The sequence below is a fragment of the Puma concolor genome, chromosome C1 (assembly GCF_028749965.1).
Source record: "Puma concolor isolate L17-30 chromosome C1, mPumCon1.1.hap2, whole genome shotgun sequence".
Taxonomy (NCBI): Eukaryota; Metazoa; Chordata; class Mammalia; order Carnivora; family Felidae; genus Puma; species Puma concolor.
In genome coordinates, this window is record NC_141674.1 from 15,880,600 (window position 1) to 15,897,564 (window position 16,965).

At 56.9% G+C, this 16,965-nt stretch overlaps 1 protein-coding gene across 19 annotated transcripts in view; it reads right to left on the minus strand.

The window, feature by feature from the left end:
- The window catches only part of RAP1GAP (RAP1 GTPase activating protein), a 65,727-nt gene that overhangs the window by 19,714 nt on the left and 29,048 nt on the right, over positions 1–16,965 (minus strand). For 16 of the 19 annotated variants that reach the window (XR_015254530.1, XM_086715943.1, XM_086715942.1 and 13 more), the window contains 3 exons: positions 7,895–7,988; positions 1,753–1,788; positions 601–648 (listed from right to left, as the gene is read on the minus strand). Coding sequence is in view for 18 of the 19 variants with exons in the window: in XM_086715935.1 (XP_086572061.1) it covers positions 601–648; positions 1,753–1,788; positions 7,895–7,988 (178 nt within the window). In the remaining variant the exon portion in view is untranslated. Of the gene's footprint in view, positions 1–600; positions 649–1,752; positions 1,789–3,164; positions 3,232–3,935; positions 4,184–6,977; positions 7,058–7,894; positions 7,989–16,965 lie in introns of those variants that run through there. The other 3 variants (XM_086715939.1, XM_086715937.1, XM_086715945.1) reach the window with 3 other exon arrangements.

Genomic DNA, 16,965 nt, shown 5'->3' on the forward strand with positions numbered 1-16,965 from the left:
TGCCCCATCCCGTTTCCCAGGGTCTAGGTGGGGCCCAAGAATTTACATTGTAATAAGCTTCCAGGTAATGCTGTTGCTGCTGGTTCAAGGACCACACTTTGAGAACCCTGCTCTGAACAACGAATCAGGCATATGCTCACAAGCCCCCTCCTCAACCCTCACCTTGAAGCCCTGGGCGTCCCCCTGTTCCCTCCCAGGCCAGCCACCAGTCTTCTTGGATTGCTGAGGTCCCAAATCCAGCATAGAACCACACGCCTATCTGGAGGGGATGTGCAACTCCCACCCCAAGAAAATTCTGAGTCTAAACAAGAGCCTCCCTGCATCTCCTTCCATCCCCCGCCTCCTCTCAGTCTCCTCGCAGCAGGCTGGGGGGCAACCAGGCCACTCCTCCCATCTCCTCCTCTCCTCCCCTCCCCATCTGCCTTCCCAGGCAGAAGCCTCCTGGGTCCTGGGTTTGAGTCTTCCTGTAACTGCTGATCACGATTGGCGAGAGAGTCTCCCCAACCCCTCCAGGTCCCAAGGCCTTTGGAGAGACTGTTCGGGAAACAGCACAGGCAGACGGCCACAGAAGGGTAGGGTGGGGCCGCGGTTCCAACCTACTTTGAGGGGTGGTGGGAAGGAGCATCGTTGTTCATCCATCCTGCTTCCCTGCAAAGAGAAGGTAACACGTCCCGTTACACCCCCCCCATGCCTGTTGCCAGCGCTCCCATGGGAGGCTCATACCTCTTCCTGTGAAGGGGGAAGCCAGGGCTGTGCGGGGGTACTCCCAGGGCAGGGTGTTGGCCGGCTCTGTTACTCAGGCCTCTGCAGGGAGGGCTGGGGGCTCTGTGCAGGAGTGTGTGCCACTGGGGCTGGGGGCAGGGGTGGTGACAGGGTTGGGGGCACGCACTAGTGTGTGAGTATGGGGCAGAGGCCATTGCATCTACACAGGTGTGTGTTTTTTAAATTTACTTACACAGATGTGTGTTTTTAAGAGAGAGAAGGAGAAAAGGACAGAGAGAGAGAGAGAGAGAGACAGAGGAGGAGAGAGGCGGAGACAGAAAAACTACAAGAGGCAGAGAAACAGGAAGGGGCAGAAGAGAGGGTTTGGATGGTGAACTGACATGGGGGGGAAGCTCCTGAGGTTTGTTCAAGTTGCCCCACCCCCACCCCCGCCCACCTCCCAACATGTACCCATGCACCAGAAAGAGGCTTGGGAAAACCAAGGCTGGGCATGGAAAGTGGGCAGGGGTCAGGCCGAGGGTGTGGGGCACCTCCCCCTGCCTGTGGCACAGCTTCTGGTCACCCTGTGCCTGGTATCTGTCCCTTCTCCCATTCTACATGGGGGTCCTGTAGAGCCTGTGACGCCTCTCAGGGGGATGGGAAATGTGTCTGTGGATGTGTGGGTGCGTGTGCGTGTGGGTGTGTGCGGGAGATGTGTGTGCGGATGTGTGGGGGGGGGGGGGATGGGGGGATGAGGCACCGAGCCCAGCCCTGCTGGGGACCTCCACAGGAATGGGAGAAGGGGAGACACAAGTGGGGCCTGGGCCTTGGGTCAGACAGGGAGTTAGCACTGCCGGTCCCCATCCTCTACTCTGACCCCCAGACCGAGGGCTCAGGAAACTCACCGCCGCCATCTCCTGCCAGCACAGTCTGCCTGGGGCTCCCGGCCTGTCCTCAGAGAGGCTGCAGGACTGGAGCTAGAGCAAGGGCCCTCACCCCGGCCCACCCCTCTCCTTGGCTCCCCGAAAAGGGCGACAGAGCCAACCTCACCTGCATCTTCTCAATCATGTCAAACAGATCTGTGCTCTGCAACAGAGACGGGGGAGGGCAGGTCAGTCCTCAGGTGGCCCAGCCGACCCTGCTAAGTCCCCGAGGAGTCTCCACCCACCTCTGCCCTCCTGGTTCCCCCAACCCTGACTAACCACGTGGGCCTGTCCGAGCAGCAAGAGGAAGTGGAAAGGGCATTGCAGAAGGGAGCTCCGTGCAGCTGACCAGCAGGCCCTGACCAACTGCTCAGTGAAGTCAGCCCAGGGCTCCCCCCCCGCCCCCCCCCCCCCGCCCTGTAAGCAGTATGGACTGGGCGGGGGGCTGTTGGGACAGACAGCGCCGGGATGTCCCATTGGCCCAACAGCTGTGTGAGTCCACAAGCACCCCCCTCCCCTCTCCTGCTCCAGCCAGCCTCTCCCAGTGCCAGCCAACGGCACACACAGGGTTAATCCGGGCATCTGCCAGCTGTGCTTGGCAGCTTCAGCCTCCTGGAAGGCGGCATCCTTGCCTGCTGGTGGGGTTGGGGGTTGGGCCTGGGAAGCCCCCAGGGTCTCTAGGACAGTGCCCCTCCCCCAGCACTTCCAAGGCCTCAACTCTTTTGGCTCCTGCTGCCCAGTGGGGGCACTGCCTGAGCTCACATACATGTGCTATGGGGTTGTGCACCAGGAAACACATTCTCTCTCTCTCTCTCTCTCTCTCTCTCTCTTGCTTGAACGCACAGCCTTGTACACCAATATTTAAACACACTCTCACTGTACCAAAGAAACCAAACAGACATAAACAGCCCGCCCCCAAACCCAGGGGATCTGTGCACACCAATCCTGAGCCGCAGAACCGTGTGCTAACAAATACACACGGCAGCGTCCGAAATTACACAACAGCACACACACATAGACCCACGTACCACAAAGCCACACACACAGATGCAAACCCACCCCTGTGCAAATGTGCACACCAGTAATCGAACACGAAGCTACACAAACACCACAAAACCACTCTCGCACCTGTGCGCCGAGAGACACGATCGCAGGCGCTCGCAGACACAGGCAGCTGTGTCCACAGCAACTTGGCCACAGAGCCCCGCTGCCACATACAAGCTCACCTTCCCCTATCGGTCACGCAGCCCGGTAACAGGCAGGACAGGCCTGACCCCCACAACGTTAAATGAGTTTTGAGAAGCAGGAAGAAACAAAAGCACACAGCCACCGTGGAAGTGGTCAATCAGCAAGGATGGGGGTACAGGTCCGGTCCTCACACACGCCCCCTCACATCCATCTGAGTGCACACCACCCATCACAAAGACACAGCTTAAAGATCCCGAGACACAAACACCCCAGGTGCACACTCGAAGGCCCGCCACAGAGGCAAAACCCACACTGTAAAATGCACTATGGGACGCCAGAGGAGACACTGACCTATGGTCACCTATGGCCACACGCAACACTCCGAGCTTGGAAGAGCCAATTCCATAGGAGCTACAGCAGAAACCACTGATGGACGCCTGCAGTCCAGGTAGACAAATTTGCCTGTTAGCACCCTGTACAACAGCAACATCGGCATCTATGCCTGGGTCACACAGTCTCAGCTCAGCACAGTCCCGGCACGAGAGTGATGTGGGCGCATTAATGTCCCCCAGAGCTCCCCACTCAGGGCGACCAGGAACAGTGCACCGGGAGTCACAGCCACATAAACATTGACACATGGTACTGTCACCCAGAGAGCACACACAGCAACAAGTGACACCCACAGTTACAGCCTCACAGGCGCAGCAGACGCCCTGACACATGGAAGACTGTGAGCAAAGTGGCCCAGAGCACCACTCAAAGTTACACCGCGACATCCAGACCCCTCCTAAAGGGGGCAGGGGACGGTGGAGTGGTCCCTGAGGCTAACAGGCACACGGACTCAAGCACGCACAGTACCACTTCAGCCCAGAGCCACGGTGCCACCACGGGCACTCTGATCCGGGGACAGCTGCAGAAAGAGCCCCAGGCCCGGGACCCCAGGGCAGGGCTGCGCCCTGTGGCCGCTGTGGCCGGGTGTCAGCCCAGAAGCTAACACGCCCTCCATGACGGAGCCTCGCACACCCGCCCTGGCTGGGGCAGAGCCTGCCCGGCTCCGGGAAAGTCGGGCTGAGCCGGCTCCTCGGACCCCCTCGGGCAGGCCGCCCTCGCTCTGGTCCTCACCTGCCAGCCCGCCCCAGCGGGCAGCGAGCCCCTCCGCGGACGGCCGGGGGGCGCCAGGGGCCGCGGCTGCGCCATCCCGAGCCTGGCCCGGCCCGGCCCCCGCCCCGGCGGCGCTTCAGCTGGCCCGGCCGGCTCCCGCCCGCGCGCGCCCCTGCCCGGGCCCCGCAGCGCCGAGCTCCGCGCTCCCCGCTCCGGGATCCCGGCGGCGCGCTGCCTGAGCTGGGCTCGCCGGGCCGCCGGGCCCGAAGGGGGCGGGGCGCCAGGTACGGGCGTCGCGGGGGTGGGGCTTCTGAGATCCGGGGCGGGGACAGAGGAGCCCCCGCCCCCCCGGCCCCCCCACCCCCCCCCCCCCGTGCGGGCCCGGCTCGCGGTTCCCGGACACTGCGCCTGCGCGCTCTCGCCGGCGCGCTGCAAGCTTTCGGCGCGTGGGGCCCTACGGAGACCCGAGGCTCTGCTCAGCGCGCCCCTATCCCGCCTTCTTTGTCTTCCCACACTCTGGGGATCCGCCTCGGGGCCTCAAGGACGGGGTTCTTGGGACAGGCTGTGAAGCCGGGCAGGAAGAGGAGAGAGGGTTACTTCATAGAGAGCTTTCCTTGAGCACCTACTTAATGTTGGACTCTTGGCGAGGATGGCCTCTCCCCACAATCCAGGAGGTGCGAGTATCATCCCCATTTTACGGAATAGAAGACTGATTCCAAAAGGTGAAAGATCATGCCCAGGTTCACACAGCTAGGAAGAGGCAGAACTGAGAATCCAGGGAAAGGCCTGGAGCTGCTCTCCCCTCCCTCCTCATCTCCCCTCACCCTCTAATGCCTGACAGTGGCTGGCGGGTTTCCTTCCTTCCCCGGTTCCCGTGCCCACACCGGACCCTAACTGCCCCTGATCCTAGGGGAGGGAGGGAACAGGGACTGCCAAGACCCCACCGTACAGAGTGCACTCTGGGACATGAGGGTTCTAGCACTGGCCTTGCCACAACTTGCTGAGTGGACTTGAGTGAGTCCCTGTCACCTCTGTGGGCTTCAGTTTCCCATCTGTAAAATAGAAGGCCACCAGTCTTCCCACCTCTGCAGACCCCTCTGGCTAACCCTGCATTGTGTCTGCCGCCACTGTGCAGTGGGGGGCGGGAGCCTCAGCACCCCTTCCCCAGACATACTGGGAAAGCACCAATTGCTTCCTGAGCTGTGGCCAAGTCAACACCTGCTGCTTTGGACCCTGCAGGGGCAGGCCTGCCCACCAGCTCAGTGCACAATCTCTCTTCAGCTTCCTGGAGAAGCTTCCAGTAGCTGCCCATCACCCTCCATCTCCAAGGCAAGGGCTCCTGGAAGGAAGGCACTGGACCTTCCTTTCCTCCAGACCTGGCCCTCAGTCAGGCTGGAGCCCGGCAGCCGGTGGGAACTCTGGAGATGTGTGTTCCAGACACGGTGTAGCTTTGTTTTTAATAATTAACAGCAGCAAATATTGATTTACACAGGCACTTCCAGGCCTGAGCGCTTCCGGGCACCCATCGAAATGCAGCCAGAGAAATGTCCATTCCCATACTGGGAGGAGGTGAGACCTGCTCACATCATTGGAGATGTCTGTGTGACAGGTGGAGTGGAGAAGGTACACACTCCATGGAGAATGTGCATGCAGCTGTGCGTGTGTGTGTGTGCGTGTGTGTGTGTGTGTGTGTGTGTGTGTGTGTGTGTGTGTGTGACTCTCAGACCAGATGAGGCTGTGTGTGCATGGACATCATGGGTACCTGTATTTGTGTTTGTACATGTGTATCTGTATACACATGCATGTGTACATGTGCAAGTCTCTGAATATGTTTGCAGACATGTGAATTTGTCCATGGACATGGGTGTGGGCAGACTGTGCACATACATGTGTGCAGATTTCTGAATTCCTAAGTGGAGAAACCCCTATGGGGGGCAAGGTAGGAGGGCCCCGAACAGCTCAGTGTCTGTACAAATGTGGTCTTCCAATGAGAGGGGAATGTCCCTTCTGGGTGTTCTGTCCTGCCCTGGAAATGTAGCATTGCTGATACAGTTCGGCGTCTTGATTTCCACTTTCCAAAGTTACTTTCACGGTCATCGCCCAGCTGCAAGCCGAGCGAGAAGAAATTGGCACCTCTGTTTTACAGATGACGAATCTGAGCCTCAGAGAGGGGCAGGGACTTACCCTTGGCACAGGGAGGTCACCTGCCCCTCAGACTGGCTCCATCAACATGATAAATGTTCACAGACTTAGGGGTGCTGGAGGAGGGGCACGAAGAATGTGTCGTTGGCCTGAGTCCCCTCAGCCCCACCACTGCTCTGCTGGGCATCCAGGGAGATCACTCAGTCTCTCTGTACCCTGTTTTCCACCTGTCCTCCCCCTACCCCTGTCAAAGGAGGATGACCCACAGACTGGGTCTTGATTCTGGAGTAGGGGTGGGCTGTCAGGATGGGAGTGGTTTGGAGCCCGCTGTCTGGGCTGTGTTGGCACAAATGGAGGCTTTTGGCCAGCTGGGTGGAGGCCAGGAAGCCTGAGGGGAGGCGGCTCAGAGCTAATCCACGAAAGCCAGCCCCAGGCTGTCTGAGCAAGCAGGACTCAGGGCGAGGGGTTGTTTCAACCCTCATTTTCCTGAGAGATAGACGGAGGCCCAGGGAGGGGAAGCTATGGTCTAAAGGCACACAGCCCGTGGTGAGAATCAAGGCCTCTTCCTGTATGCTTAGGGGGAGAGGGACTAGGGGGCCTCAGTCATGAACCCAGGTGCCATTGAGTCGTTCCCTTCCTGCCAAGCCCCAGGATCCACATGGCCCCATCTTGGGCTTTGGCCCAGGCACAGGGAGCAGGAGATGGTCTCAGGAGCCCCCTGATGTTGCCCTAGGAGCCCCCTTGGAGGTGGTGGAATCCCACAAGGATTTCAGTCCCTGGCCATCTGCCTTCCTGGCCAAGGAGAGGTACATGGCCCTTCTTCCAGGCCCGAGTGTGGGAGAAGAGCTTAGCAGGCCCTGGGCTTGCTATTTCCTGACTGTGTGACCTTAGGAAAACCTCTCTGAGCATCTGAATCCTCACCTGGAGAATGCCTGCCATCCAAGGTTTGATGAAATGACCAAGAGGCATGATGATGTCTGTGGACATGCTTTAGAAACCATAAAGTGTACTGCAAAAGAGAGGGTTCATTTCCTTCTGCATCAAGGAGGCCACAAGGCCAGGCACTCTGGTCACACAGACTGAGTTCCGACCCCAGCCCCATCATAACCTATTTGTGTGTCTTTGAGCAAGTAACTTAACTTCTCTGAGCCTTGATTTTTTTCATCTACAAAATGGGACTAATAGTAGTAGCTATCACATAGTACTTCCAGTTGGAGGATGAAATGAAATACTGCCTATAAACCATTAAGTACCCATCTGGCATATAATAACTCTCAATAAATGCTCGTGGTTGTTACTGGTATTCTGCACAAGTTGCTCAGTTATTTATCTCTTACCTGGACTATGGCTCCTTGAGGACAGGGTCTGTGCCCAATTGATTTCTGGTCCCTCAGCGCCCAGCACAAAGTCTGATACAAATCAAGTGCTCGGCGAACACGTTTGATTTTGGTGATCTCATTCACAGGGCTCTCACCCTGTGCCAGATATCATGGGTGGAATGTTTTATTGGCACTTTTTTCATTAAATCCTCACAATAGCTCCGTGCCAGGTAGTATCATTATTCCGGGCTTACAGACAAGGAAGCTGATGGGGATGTTGATAATGAAGGTGATGGAGAATAGCTGTTTGGCCAGTTCGTTCCCAGCTGTCCTGCCCCCTCCCCAACAGTGATATAGGCCCCGGCCCAACGCACTCAGGGGTGAGGAGTGGTGTCCCCTCGGGGAGCTAAGCCTCAAGCAGCATCTGCATGAACACTTGACCGCTGTCCGCTAGTCATTCTTAATTCTCTGTCAGCCCCAGGGTCTCCAGACCAGGGGCAATGGGGAGGGGGCACTTACCTTGGGGTGGAGTGAAGCAGTGTGGGAGGGAACGAAGTCCACTCGTGGCACGTCTAGGGCGTGAGGAAAGCACTGGTTCTGCCCATCACTCCTCCTGGAAGAAAGAAGGGGTCTTATGGTCAAGGAAGGCTCCAGGCTGGGAGGTCTGTGAACTCTGGGAGGAAGAATCGCTCTCAGAGTCGGAGGACAGATTTCATGGAGGGGAGGTCATGGGTTCCCCAGGAGGAGGGAGAGGGGGGGCTTCTGGAGCAGGGTTGCCAAACAGGCTCTCCTTCCCCGGAGATCAGAGATGTGGACAGGGTCTCTCCCCGAGTTCTCCATTAGGCCTGCCCAACACATTCCTGTCAAGAGGATGTCCACAGCCCATTCTGAAGATGGGTAAACCGAGGCAGGGGGCAGTGAGGGTTGCTGTAAAGGGCTGAGTCCTGATCTCTGTACTAAGCAGGGAGCTCAACCTCTATAGACCCCTTCCTGAGCCTTCAGAGAAATGCAGCCTTAGGGCTGAGAGGACACTTGGGTGACTGCTATTCTTTTTTTTTTTTTTGAGAGAGAGACAAGCATGAGTGGGGAGGGGCAGAAAGAGAGGGAGACACAGAATCTGAAGCAGGCTCCAGGCTCTGAGCTGGCAGCACAGAGCCTGATGCAGGGCTCAAACCCACGAACCGCGAAATGGTGGCCTGAGCCGAAGTTGGACGCTTAACCGACTGAGCCACCCAAGCGCCCCTGGCAACTGCTATTCCTAATGACAATAGTAATAGCTGACAGCCACTGGGCCTACTATGTGCCAGGCCCTGTGCCAAGCCCCTCTTTCCAGGCCTGAGGGCACAGACTCCTCACCACACTGGTATTCTCATTTAACAGATGAGGACCCAGAGGCATGCAGAGGTCATACAGCTGGTCAGGGGCAGAGCCAGCCTCTGAGTAAGGCCTGACTCCAAGCTCAGCCTCTTTGCCCACACCCACACCCCTCCCTGAGGAAAGGAAGCAGGTCTGATGAGGGCGAAGTCAGCTCCTGTCACCCTAGAAAGCCTGCTGAGGAGGCCACCTCTGGGGTCAGGGAGAGGAAATGCCCAGTGGCTCCTGGGACCCAGGGAGCCCAGGGCCAGGCGAGCCAGGCCGGCTCACCCGGCCCTGGGCTCCCTCCTGCTGCCCAGGGCCACCCTGACGTGTCTGCAACCCCGCCCCGGTCCCATCAACGGAGGCTGCTCCTGAGAGGGTGAGTCATTCCAGCTGCCAGATCTTCCGTGGCCCACAGCAGCAGGCTTGAGTCAGGCCAGTCTGGGACTGCCCCTCCCTGAAAGGGGGAGGGGCTGCAGGAACCTGGCCCAGGAAGGAGACCCGGAGGACCCTCGGAGCCCCCTGCCCAGTCTCCTCAGCCCAGCCTCTCTGGTTAGGAGAGACAGCTGAGAGGAGCCGTCCACATCCACAGCTCGGCTGCAGGCACCAGAAGCCTCTCCACCTCTCGGGGGCTGCTGGCATCTAAAAGCGGGGCCTGCACTAAGCAGTGCACTTGACCCAGAAAAAGAGATATGGTGGCAGTGGCATTTCAAGCCATGGCATCACTGTGAAGAAGAACACTTACCTGTTGTATGACCTTGAGTCAGTACCACACCCCTCCTAGCCTCTGCTTCCAAAAAAATTTCATCATAGAGCCTGGGTAGCTAGTAGGTATTTACTCAATAAGTTCTTTGGTATTCATTCATTCATGGTAAACTCTGGCTCCCCAAGTTAGGTCTCTTTAGTTATTTGTTGAATGGGTAAATGATTGAAGGAATCAGTGACTGAATGAAGGCTGGCAGTAGGGAGCCACTGGAGGTGTGTGAGCAAGGGAACCGCCTGTGCTTAGGTCCCCGTAGTTTGCCAGGTATGCTGACCTGGGGAGAGACTGGAGCTGGGGGAGTAGAGAGAGGCCCACAGAAATGGTCCAGGCAAATTCCACTGAGGTCACCCTGGGGACTCTTTGTCAAGACCTGGGTCATGTGCCTAGAACTGTATCAAGCATTTTACACCCTCACTACAGTGCTGGGAGATTGGCGTCATATATCCCCATTTTTATAGATGGAGAAACTGAAGCTCAAAGAGGTGAAGCCACTTCCCCTAGCAAATGGGTGACAGAGCCAGAACTGAAAGCCCACGCCCTTGACTGAGTAAGGCCAGCGCCAGCGGGGTGGAAAGCAGAGGCTGCCCAGGGACCAGGAAGTGCTGGGGTTGCAGCCCAGCTGAAGCTGGATCCCCTTAGTGGTGGGGACACGGGGACAGTGGTGTTGGCGTGGCCCCGGCTGCCCAGCGGAGGTTGTCGCCTATGATGGAGCTATTTGGGCCCTGTTCTTCTGCCTGCCCTACTCAGGCCCCCAGGCTCAGACCATGGCCACTGCAGGTCAGTGGCTTGGCAACAGCTCCCTGACGCACTCCCCTTCCAGAACCCGCTCAGTCTGAGCTTCCCCATGGCCATTTATCCATCTTGCACAGGGCTGCTCATGCTGGCACAGGACTAGGGAAGTCTCTCGAGACAAGGAGGCGAGCGGCGGTCTGGCTTCCATCGGGGACCCTGCCGTAAGGCCCTCAACTCTCTAGTTCTTGGCTGGCTAGAGCAGGCCCCTCACAGGCAGTACCCAGCACCCCACCCCCTGCCAGGCAACTCCTCCACCTACAAGGTCATTGCTGAGGCCCTAAAGGGCAGGGGAAGGGAGAGGCTCCACAATGGGGACAGAGCAGGAATTGGACGCTCTGGGCCCTGCCTGCCCCCATCCATCCCAGCCCCGAGGGAACAGAAGGACAGTAATAACAAAAGGCACAGCCTACCTGTGCCTTGTATGATTCCACTTAATCACCACAGCAACCCAAGTGAGGCAGGTGCTCAAAAACTGCCTGCTTTACACACAAGGAAACTGAAGCTCAGAAAGGTATGTTAACTTGCCCAAGGTCACACAGTGAATGAGGCAGAGCAAACATTGGAATCCAGGTTTGTCACTCTAGAGCCCAAGATCTGAACTTCATAGCAGGGGCAGACCTAGCAAGTCCCATTCGAGAGGTAATGAAAACAGCAACAGCAAAGGACAGCCACCACTGATACCCGGCCTGCCCTGGGCAGGCTCTGCTCTAACTGCTTCGCTTGGATTCACTCATTGAACACCCTTCTTTCAAAGGAGGGCACTAAGACACAGAGAGGTTCAGCAACTTGTCCAAGGTCATGCTGGCAGTAAGTGAAATACAGAGGATCTGAACCCTCAGCCATCCAGGTCTAGGTACTGTGCCCTAATGCTATACTATACTGACTGAGCAGATACTAGTTGCTCAATAAATAACCTGGAAGGGATGAATAAACTCAACCTGCCACCTCCCTCCCTACCTCCCCATGCCTCCCCTCCCCCTGTCGGCCTCCCTCATCTCACACCCATCTCATCCCCACCTTTCTAGCCATCCTCCATTCCCCTTCTGCCTCTGCGCTCTGTGGACCTCCCCTCCCTCTCATGAACTTGAACTTCTCTGTCTCTCCTCCCCTCTCTATCCCACCCTCGCCTCCTTCCTTCTAATCTCCACTATTCTGTTCACGTGGGGTCTGGCCCTCTCTGCTTCTCTGAAAACCTTCCAGACCCAATGGCCTGGCTCAGTTTAAAATGCTTTGCATTCTGGGGCACCTGGCTGGCTCAGTCGGTGGAGCATGTGACTCTTGATCTCCAGGTTGTGAGTTCAAGCCCCATTTTGGGTGTGGAGATTACTTAAAAATAAAAAAAATATATTTTAAAAATGCTTTGCATTCCCTCTGCACGTGCAGCGGCTGGAAGGTGTCTGGAGCATGCTGGGACTCAGGGAACTCTCCCCTTTTCCTTTCCCCCTGCCATGACCGAAGTCATATCTGCACAGCACTCTTGCAGTCTAGTGTCTCATCTGATCACCGCAGCAGCTTTGTGAGGTTGGCTATTATCCACCTTTTTTCCAGATAAGAAAACTGAGGCTCAGAGAGGTTAAGTGACAAGTCCACGGTCACGCCAGGGAAAGGGGAGAACAGAGGTTTAACTCCAGCTCAAGGTTCTTCTACTACATACATCACGGCTGCTCTCAACCCAGGACCTCAGCCCTGTCACCTAGCCTTGGCCCCCGGTGGCCTCCCCATGGCAGCCCTCCCCAGCTCCTGCAGCTACCGCCAAGCATCTTCCAGGTCCAGCTCCAATCCTTTCCTGTCTGGCCTGGACACTTGCCTACAGGTACAGAAGACCTGGACACAGAAAAAGGTGGCAGCCAGAGAGGAGGTAACTTGCCCAAGGTCACACAGAAAGCCTGAGCCAACCTGGCATCCGGGCCAGGCACATTCCAGGGTCACCTTCAGGCCCCGGAGGTGTGTGGCTGCCAGCCAGCTGGCCCCAGCTCCCCACCCTCTCAATGCACCCATCTCTCCCAGGGAAAGGGCGCAGCAAGGGGGTGGGGGAGGGGCCCAGTGGCCCAGCTCCTGAGTGGGATGGGCCAGGCCGGAAGCTGCTGCTGACAGCTCCTGGGTTTCTTGGCAACTGTCACTGCGCCTCCTCCCATCCCTTATCTCCACATCGAGGTAACAATAATAATCACACTGTCATGAGTACAGCTTTTTGTACTTTTCAAAAGTGCTGTTTATCTGCTCACTCCTGGGAGTCTCACCGGAACTGGAGTGGGAGATAAGGCAGTCGCTAGGATCCCCAATTCCTGGAAGGATACACTGAGGCTCAGAGAGGTTAAACCACCACCTTGAGGTCACCCAGGAAGGCAGAAGTAGACTGGGGACCAGAACCCAGGCCTTCCATTAGTCCAGGGCTCCAGATGCCACACTGGGGTAGGGGGCATCTCCGGGTGGTTCCCCACACTGCCAAACCACAGGCATGGTGGGGGGGAGACAGGTAAGACTGAGGACAGTTGGCCAGATGCCTTCCTGGGTTGTTTCCCCACTGTTAACCAGCTGGAGAGTTGATGGGAGGGTCCTGTCTTTCTCCTCATAAGGCTGCTGTGAGACACAGAGTAGAGTAAGCACTATAGAAGTGTTTGCTATTATGATTAATTATTATTAATATTAGCCACTCTCCTGGGAACCTCACCCTTTCAGGGCATTAGAGCAGTGGCTGGGCTGTCCTTTGGGTATGACTTGGTTCTTTGGCCACCCAAAGATAGTTGCCCTGGATGGAGGTCCCCAGGTGGGTGTGGCCCCTGCTGACTCTCCTAGCCTCATCTCCACGCACACCCCCTTCCTGTCCTGCCCCAGGCACCTTGTCCTAGCCTGTTTGGGCTGCAAGCAGTTTTCCAAATAAGCCACGCTGTTTCACACTGCTGAGCCTTGGCACAGGCTGTTTCCTCTGCTGGGGGCTCCCTTTTCCTTCTTGGCTGCCTGGTGAACTATTCATGCTTTAAAGTTCATTTTAAACAGGTGAAACTCCGGTGGCCAGAGCAGGTAACACATGACCACCAAGGCAGGAAGCCTGTGATGGGGAGCAGGGGAGCTAGACAGGTACAGGACAACACACGCACAAGTTGGGAAACCAGACTTGGGTGGTTGGGGGGGCAGAGCAGGTGCTCAGCTAGCCAAGGAACACAGGGCCAAGAAGGACTTGTGAGGGAGGCTAGCCCAGGATAGGGTCCTGAGGGGTCCAGACGAGCCCAGCACTGGTCACCAGAGGACAGGGTCCCTTGAATCTCCGTGGTCTCCATGAAACCAGCTGGTTCTACCAATCTGGTGACTCATGTGGGGGACGGCAGAGGGTACAGACCTCAAGGCGAGAAGCAGGTACAGAGGGCTACTCCTGCGGGCCCTCACCCCCCCTGAGAGAGGCCACTCTGGATGGGGCTTGGGGGCTGCCTATGTCTCCCAGCTGTGGTATCGTGTCTGAGGGGACTCTGATCTCCTGAAACCAGAGACCGGAGGCTGCACTGGAATTGCCCCTTCCCCTGGGGGCCACAGAGGCCCATTGTCTCCAGTGCTCAGACATCCGGCACTGCCTCCCCCCACCCTCCCGCTTGCCTCTGTCTTGCCAAGATGCCACGGAAGGTGGCCAGGGACAGCCCGGTGAGCAAGTTTCTGAAGCTAGGCCCAGGGAGCCCAGCCCCCTCCACCCAAGGCCCACAGGGAGGGGAGGGACACAAGCATGGCTGCTCCTGACTATCCTTTCCCCAGGCACCTTCCACCTCCCTACCAGGATTCAAGAGGAAGTGTGGGGGTGGGCGGGAGCCAGGCGCTGTGATGTCCCGTAATCCGTAATTGGCACAACCCAGATCGCTGTTTCAGAAATAAGGAAGCAGAGGCTCATCGAGGTTGCAAGATGGGCCAGGGGGTCCCGCAACCACCAAATGGTAGAGCTGGCAGAGTCACCCTGGGAGTGGGGAGCAGGCCTCAGTCTCCACGCTGCACAGAGGGGGTGGGCAGGGACGTAGCACGTGGAGTCCCCACCCTCGCTCCATGCTGGCTGAGCGCCAACACACCCGGATGCCGGAGCCGGGCCAGGTAGTGGCCTCCTGAGCAAACAACAGGTTGGCAGCCCGGAGAGGAGGTCATGGGACCGGCCCCCTCCCGGGGGCGCAGCACCTAAGGACCGGGCCTCCCATCCACCTGCTGAATGCCAGGGCCTCCCCTGCCCAGGTGCCAGAGCCAGGCTGTGGCCCCGGGCCTGACCCTCCCCGCCTCCCCGGGACTGACTCCTCCCGGCACCTGACTCCTCCCGGCACACGGGGCAGGGAGAGGAGCCATACTGAGGTGACCCAGCCACCCAGCCTCTTCCTGCTTGGGTAATAACAACACCTGCTGACCCAGCCTGGTACTTTACAAAGTGTCCTTTCACTAGGCCCCCTCAACAGCCTCACAAAGAACCCAAGGCGGTAACATCATCTCCATTCCACACGGAAGAGACCTGAAGCCAAGATGGCAGTGGTGACTTTCCCAACGTGCCGCACCTGAAGCTGGAACCCACTGCTCCACTCCTTGGCCCACGGCTGCAGGACGGCTCCCACTGATGGGCCTGCCACAGGCTGCCACCCTCAGCGCCCAGGGAGAGCGTGAGCCAGAGGCTGTGAGCAAGGCCCTTCCCGGCACCCATGAGCTGGGGCCCATGCCACCTACACCGCACCTCCCTCATTAACCTTATTGTCCTTCCCTGCCTGTGCAGCCCAGGGGGTCGGTGTCCCTTTTCTGAGCTCCATGCATTCCTTCACTCACGCACTCAAGCTCCGTCATCTACCCGCTCCCCCACTTGCCCTTCACTCCTACACTCAGTTATTCATTCAGGATTCGCGTCCTGCTGCCTGCTCTGGGCCTGACTGTGCTGCTGGGCATGGGCATCTGAGCGGGGTGAGCCAGGCCTCCCCCATCTCAAAGCAAAGCCCCAGTGACACCCGCCCGACTGTTCTCTAGCTGTTCTCCAGCTGTTCTCCGCATTCCTTGGGCCTCAGTGCCCAGACACTGAACCCTCCAGTGCCGAGGTCTTGTTTAATCCATCCCTCTCCCTCCCCAGCTGGTGGGCTTGCCACTTCGTGGGCCCCGGGCCAAGCTGGTGAGCAGAAGTCCCTGCCAGGCCAAGACAGAGGGGGACAAGGTCACCATCTCCTAACAGAAGGTGACAAGGAGAAGCCTTAGCTCTGTCTCTAAATCACCATGTGGACAGAATTAAGTCACCACGACCTCTCCAAGCAGATTCCACTGGGAACTGGGACTCAGACTGGATGGTGACATCCTACAGGAGGATGAACAGGAAGATGAGACACTACACTGAGCTGGGTCTGCTGAGGACTGAGTGAACCAGAACCCTGGAGGGCTTACTCTGCCCGGCAGGGGCTGTGGAGGGGCCCTTCAGCTCCTCTAAGCCTCTTCTCTTCTCTGAGCCTCAGTTCCCTATCTCCCAAATGAAACAGTAATACCTGCTTTGCAGGGTTGTTGTATAGAATAAATTAGAGGTTATACGTACAATCTGACTAGCCTGGAGCTAGTCAGTATATAGTAAGTGTTCAATAAATCACTGGCTCCTGCTGGGAGAGGCAGTGTAACATCACAGGTGAGGGTTCTGGAGCCAGACTGCCTGAGTTTGTATCCTAGCTCTGCCACTTAACAGCTGTGTGACCTTGGGCAAGTTGCTCAACCTCTCTGAGCCTCGATTTCCTTATCTGTGCAATGGGGATAACAACAGTGCCTGCCTTCAAGGGTTGTCATGAGGACTGAATAAGTTATTACATGCAAAGTATGTAAACATTAACCATGAGCATTTCCTGGCCTTCCCTTCTCTCCTCCTTTCTTCCTTCTTCGCTTCCTCTGTGGGCTGCTGAGGACTAAGGCAGGACTCCTAGGTGGAGGTTGTGAGAAAGTAGACTGGAGCTGCCCAAGAGTAAAACAATGAGCGTGTAAGGTACTGAGCAAAGGCAGGCAGAGCCTCCAGGGATGTAATGGGGAGACAGGTGTGGGGACAGGAGTAAGGGCAGCATGACCTCTCAGGCACCTCCCCCACTTGGAATCTCTGCCTCTTGATGGCTCTGGGATCTCTGTGGTCAGGGACAGAGGCAGTGGGTAAATCCCCATTATTTTGAGGAAGTAGACTTTTCTACTGGGGCACATGGATTGTCTGCTGGGGCACATGGATTGCTACCACCTCTCTGTAGAGGTTTTGGCCACTCCTGTTATGGACAAAAATGTAAATACTCTTTGGCCCGGCCACTCCCTTTATACACAAATGCACAAAAATATATGAACAAATGACATTCACTGCAGCAGTGTTTGCAATAGCCAACATCTGGAAGCCACCTCAATGGTCCATTAAAAGGAGGCTGGATAAATGCATTAAGGCACCTGCAAACAGTCGGGGACCATGCAGTGATCACAAAGGGGGCCTCTGTCCTGATGGAAAAAGGGGTTTGAGGCATACTGTTAAGTAAAAAAAAAAAGCAAGTTGCACAACCAAAATCTCACTTGTGAAAATTAAAAATTAAATGCAAAAGTTCACATGGCTTGTCTCTAGGAAGCGGGACCACCAGGAACTCCTGCCTTCTATAGGATATATTTTTCTGCATTGTTTGGAGTTTTTCTTTTTTTTTTTTTTTTTTAATTTTTTGAATGTTTTTTCATTTTTGAGAAA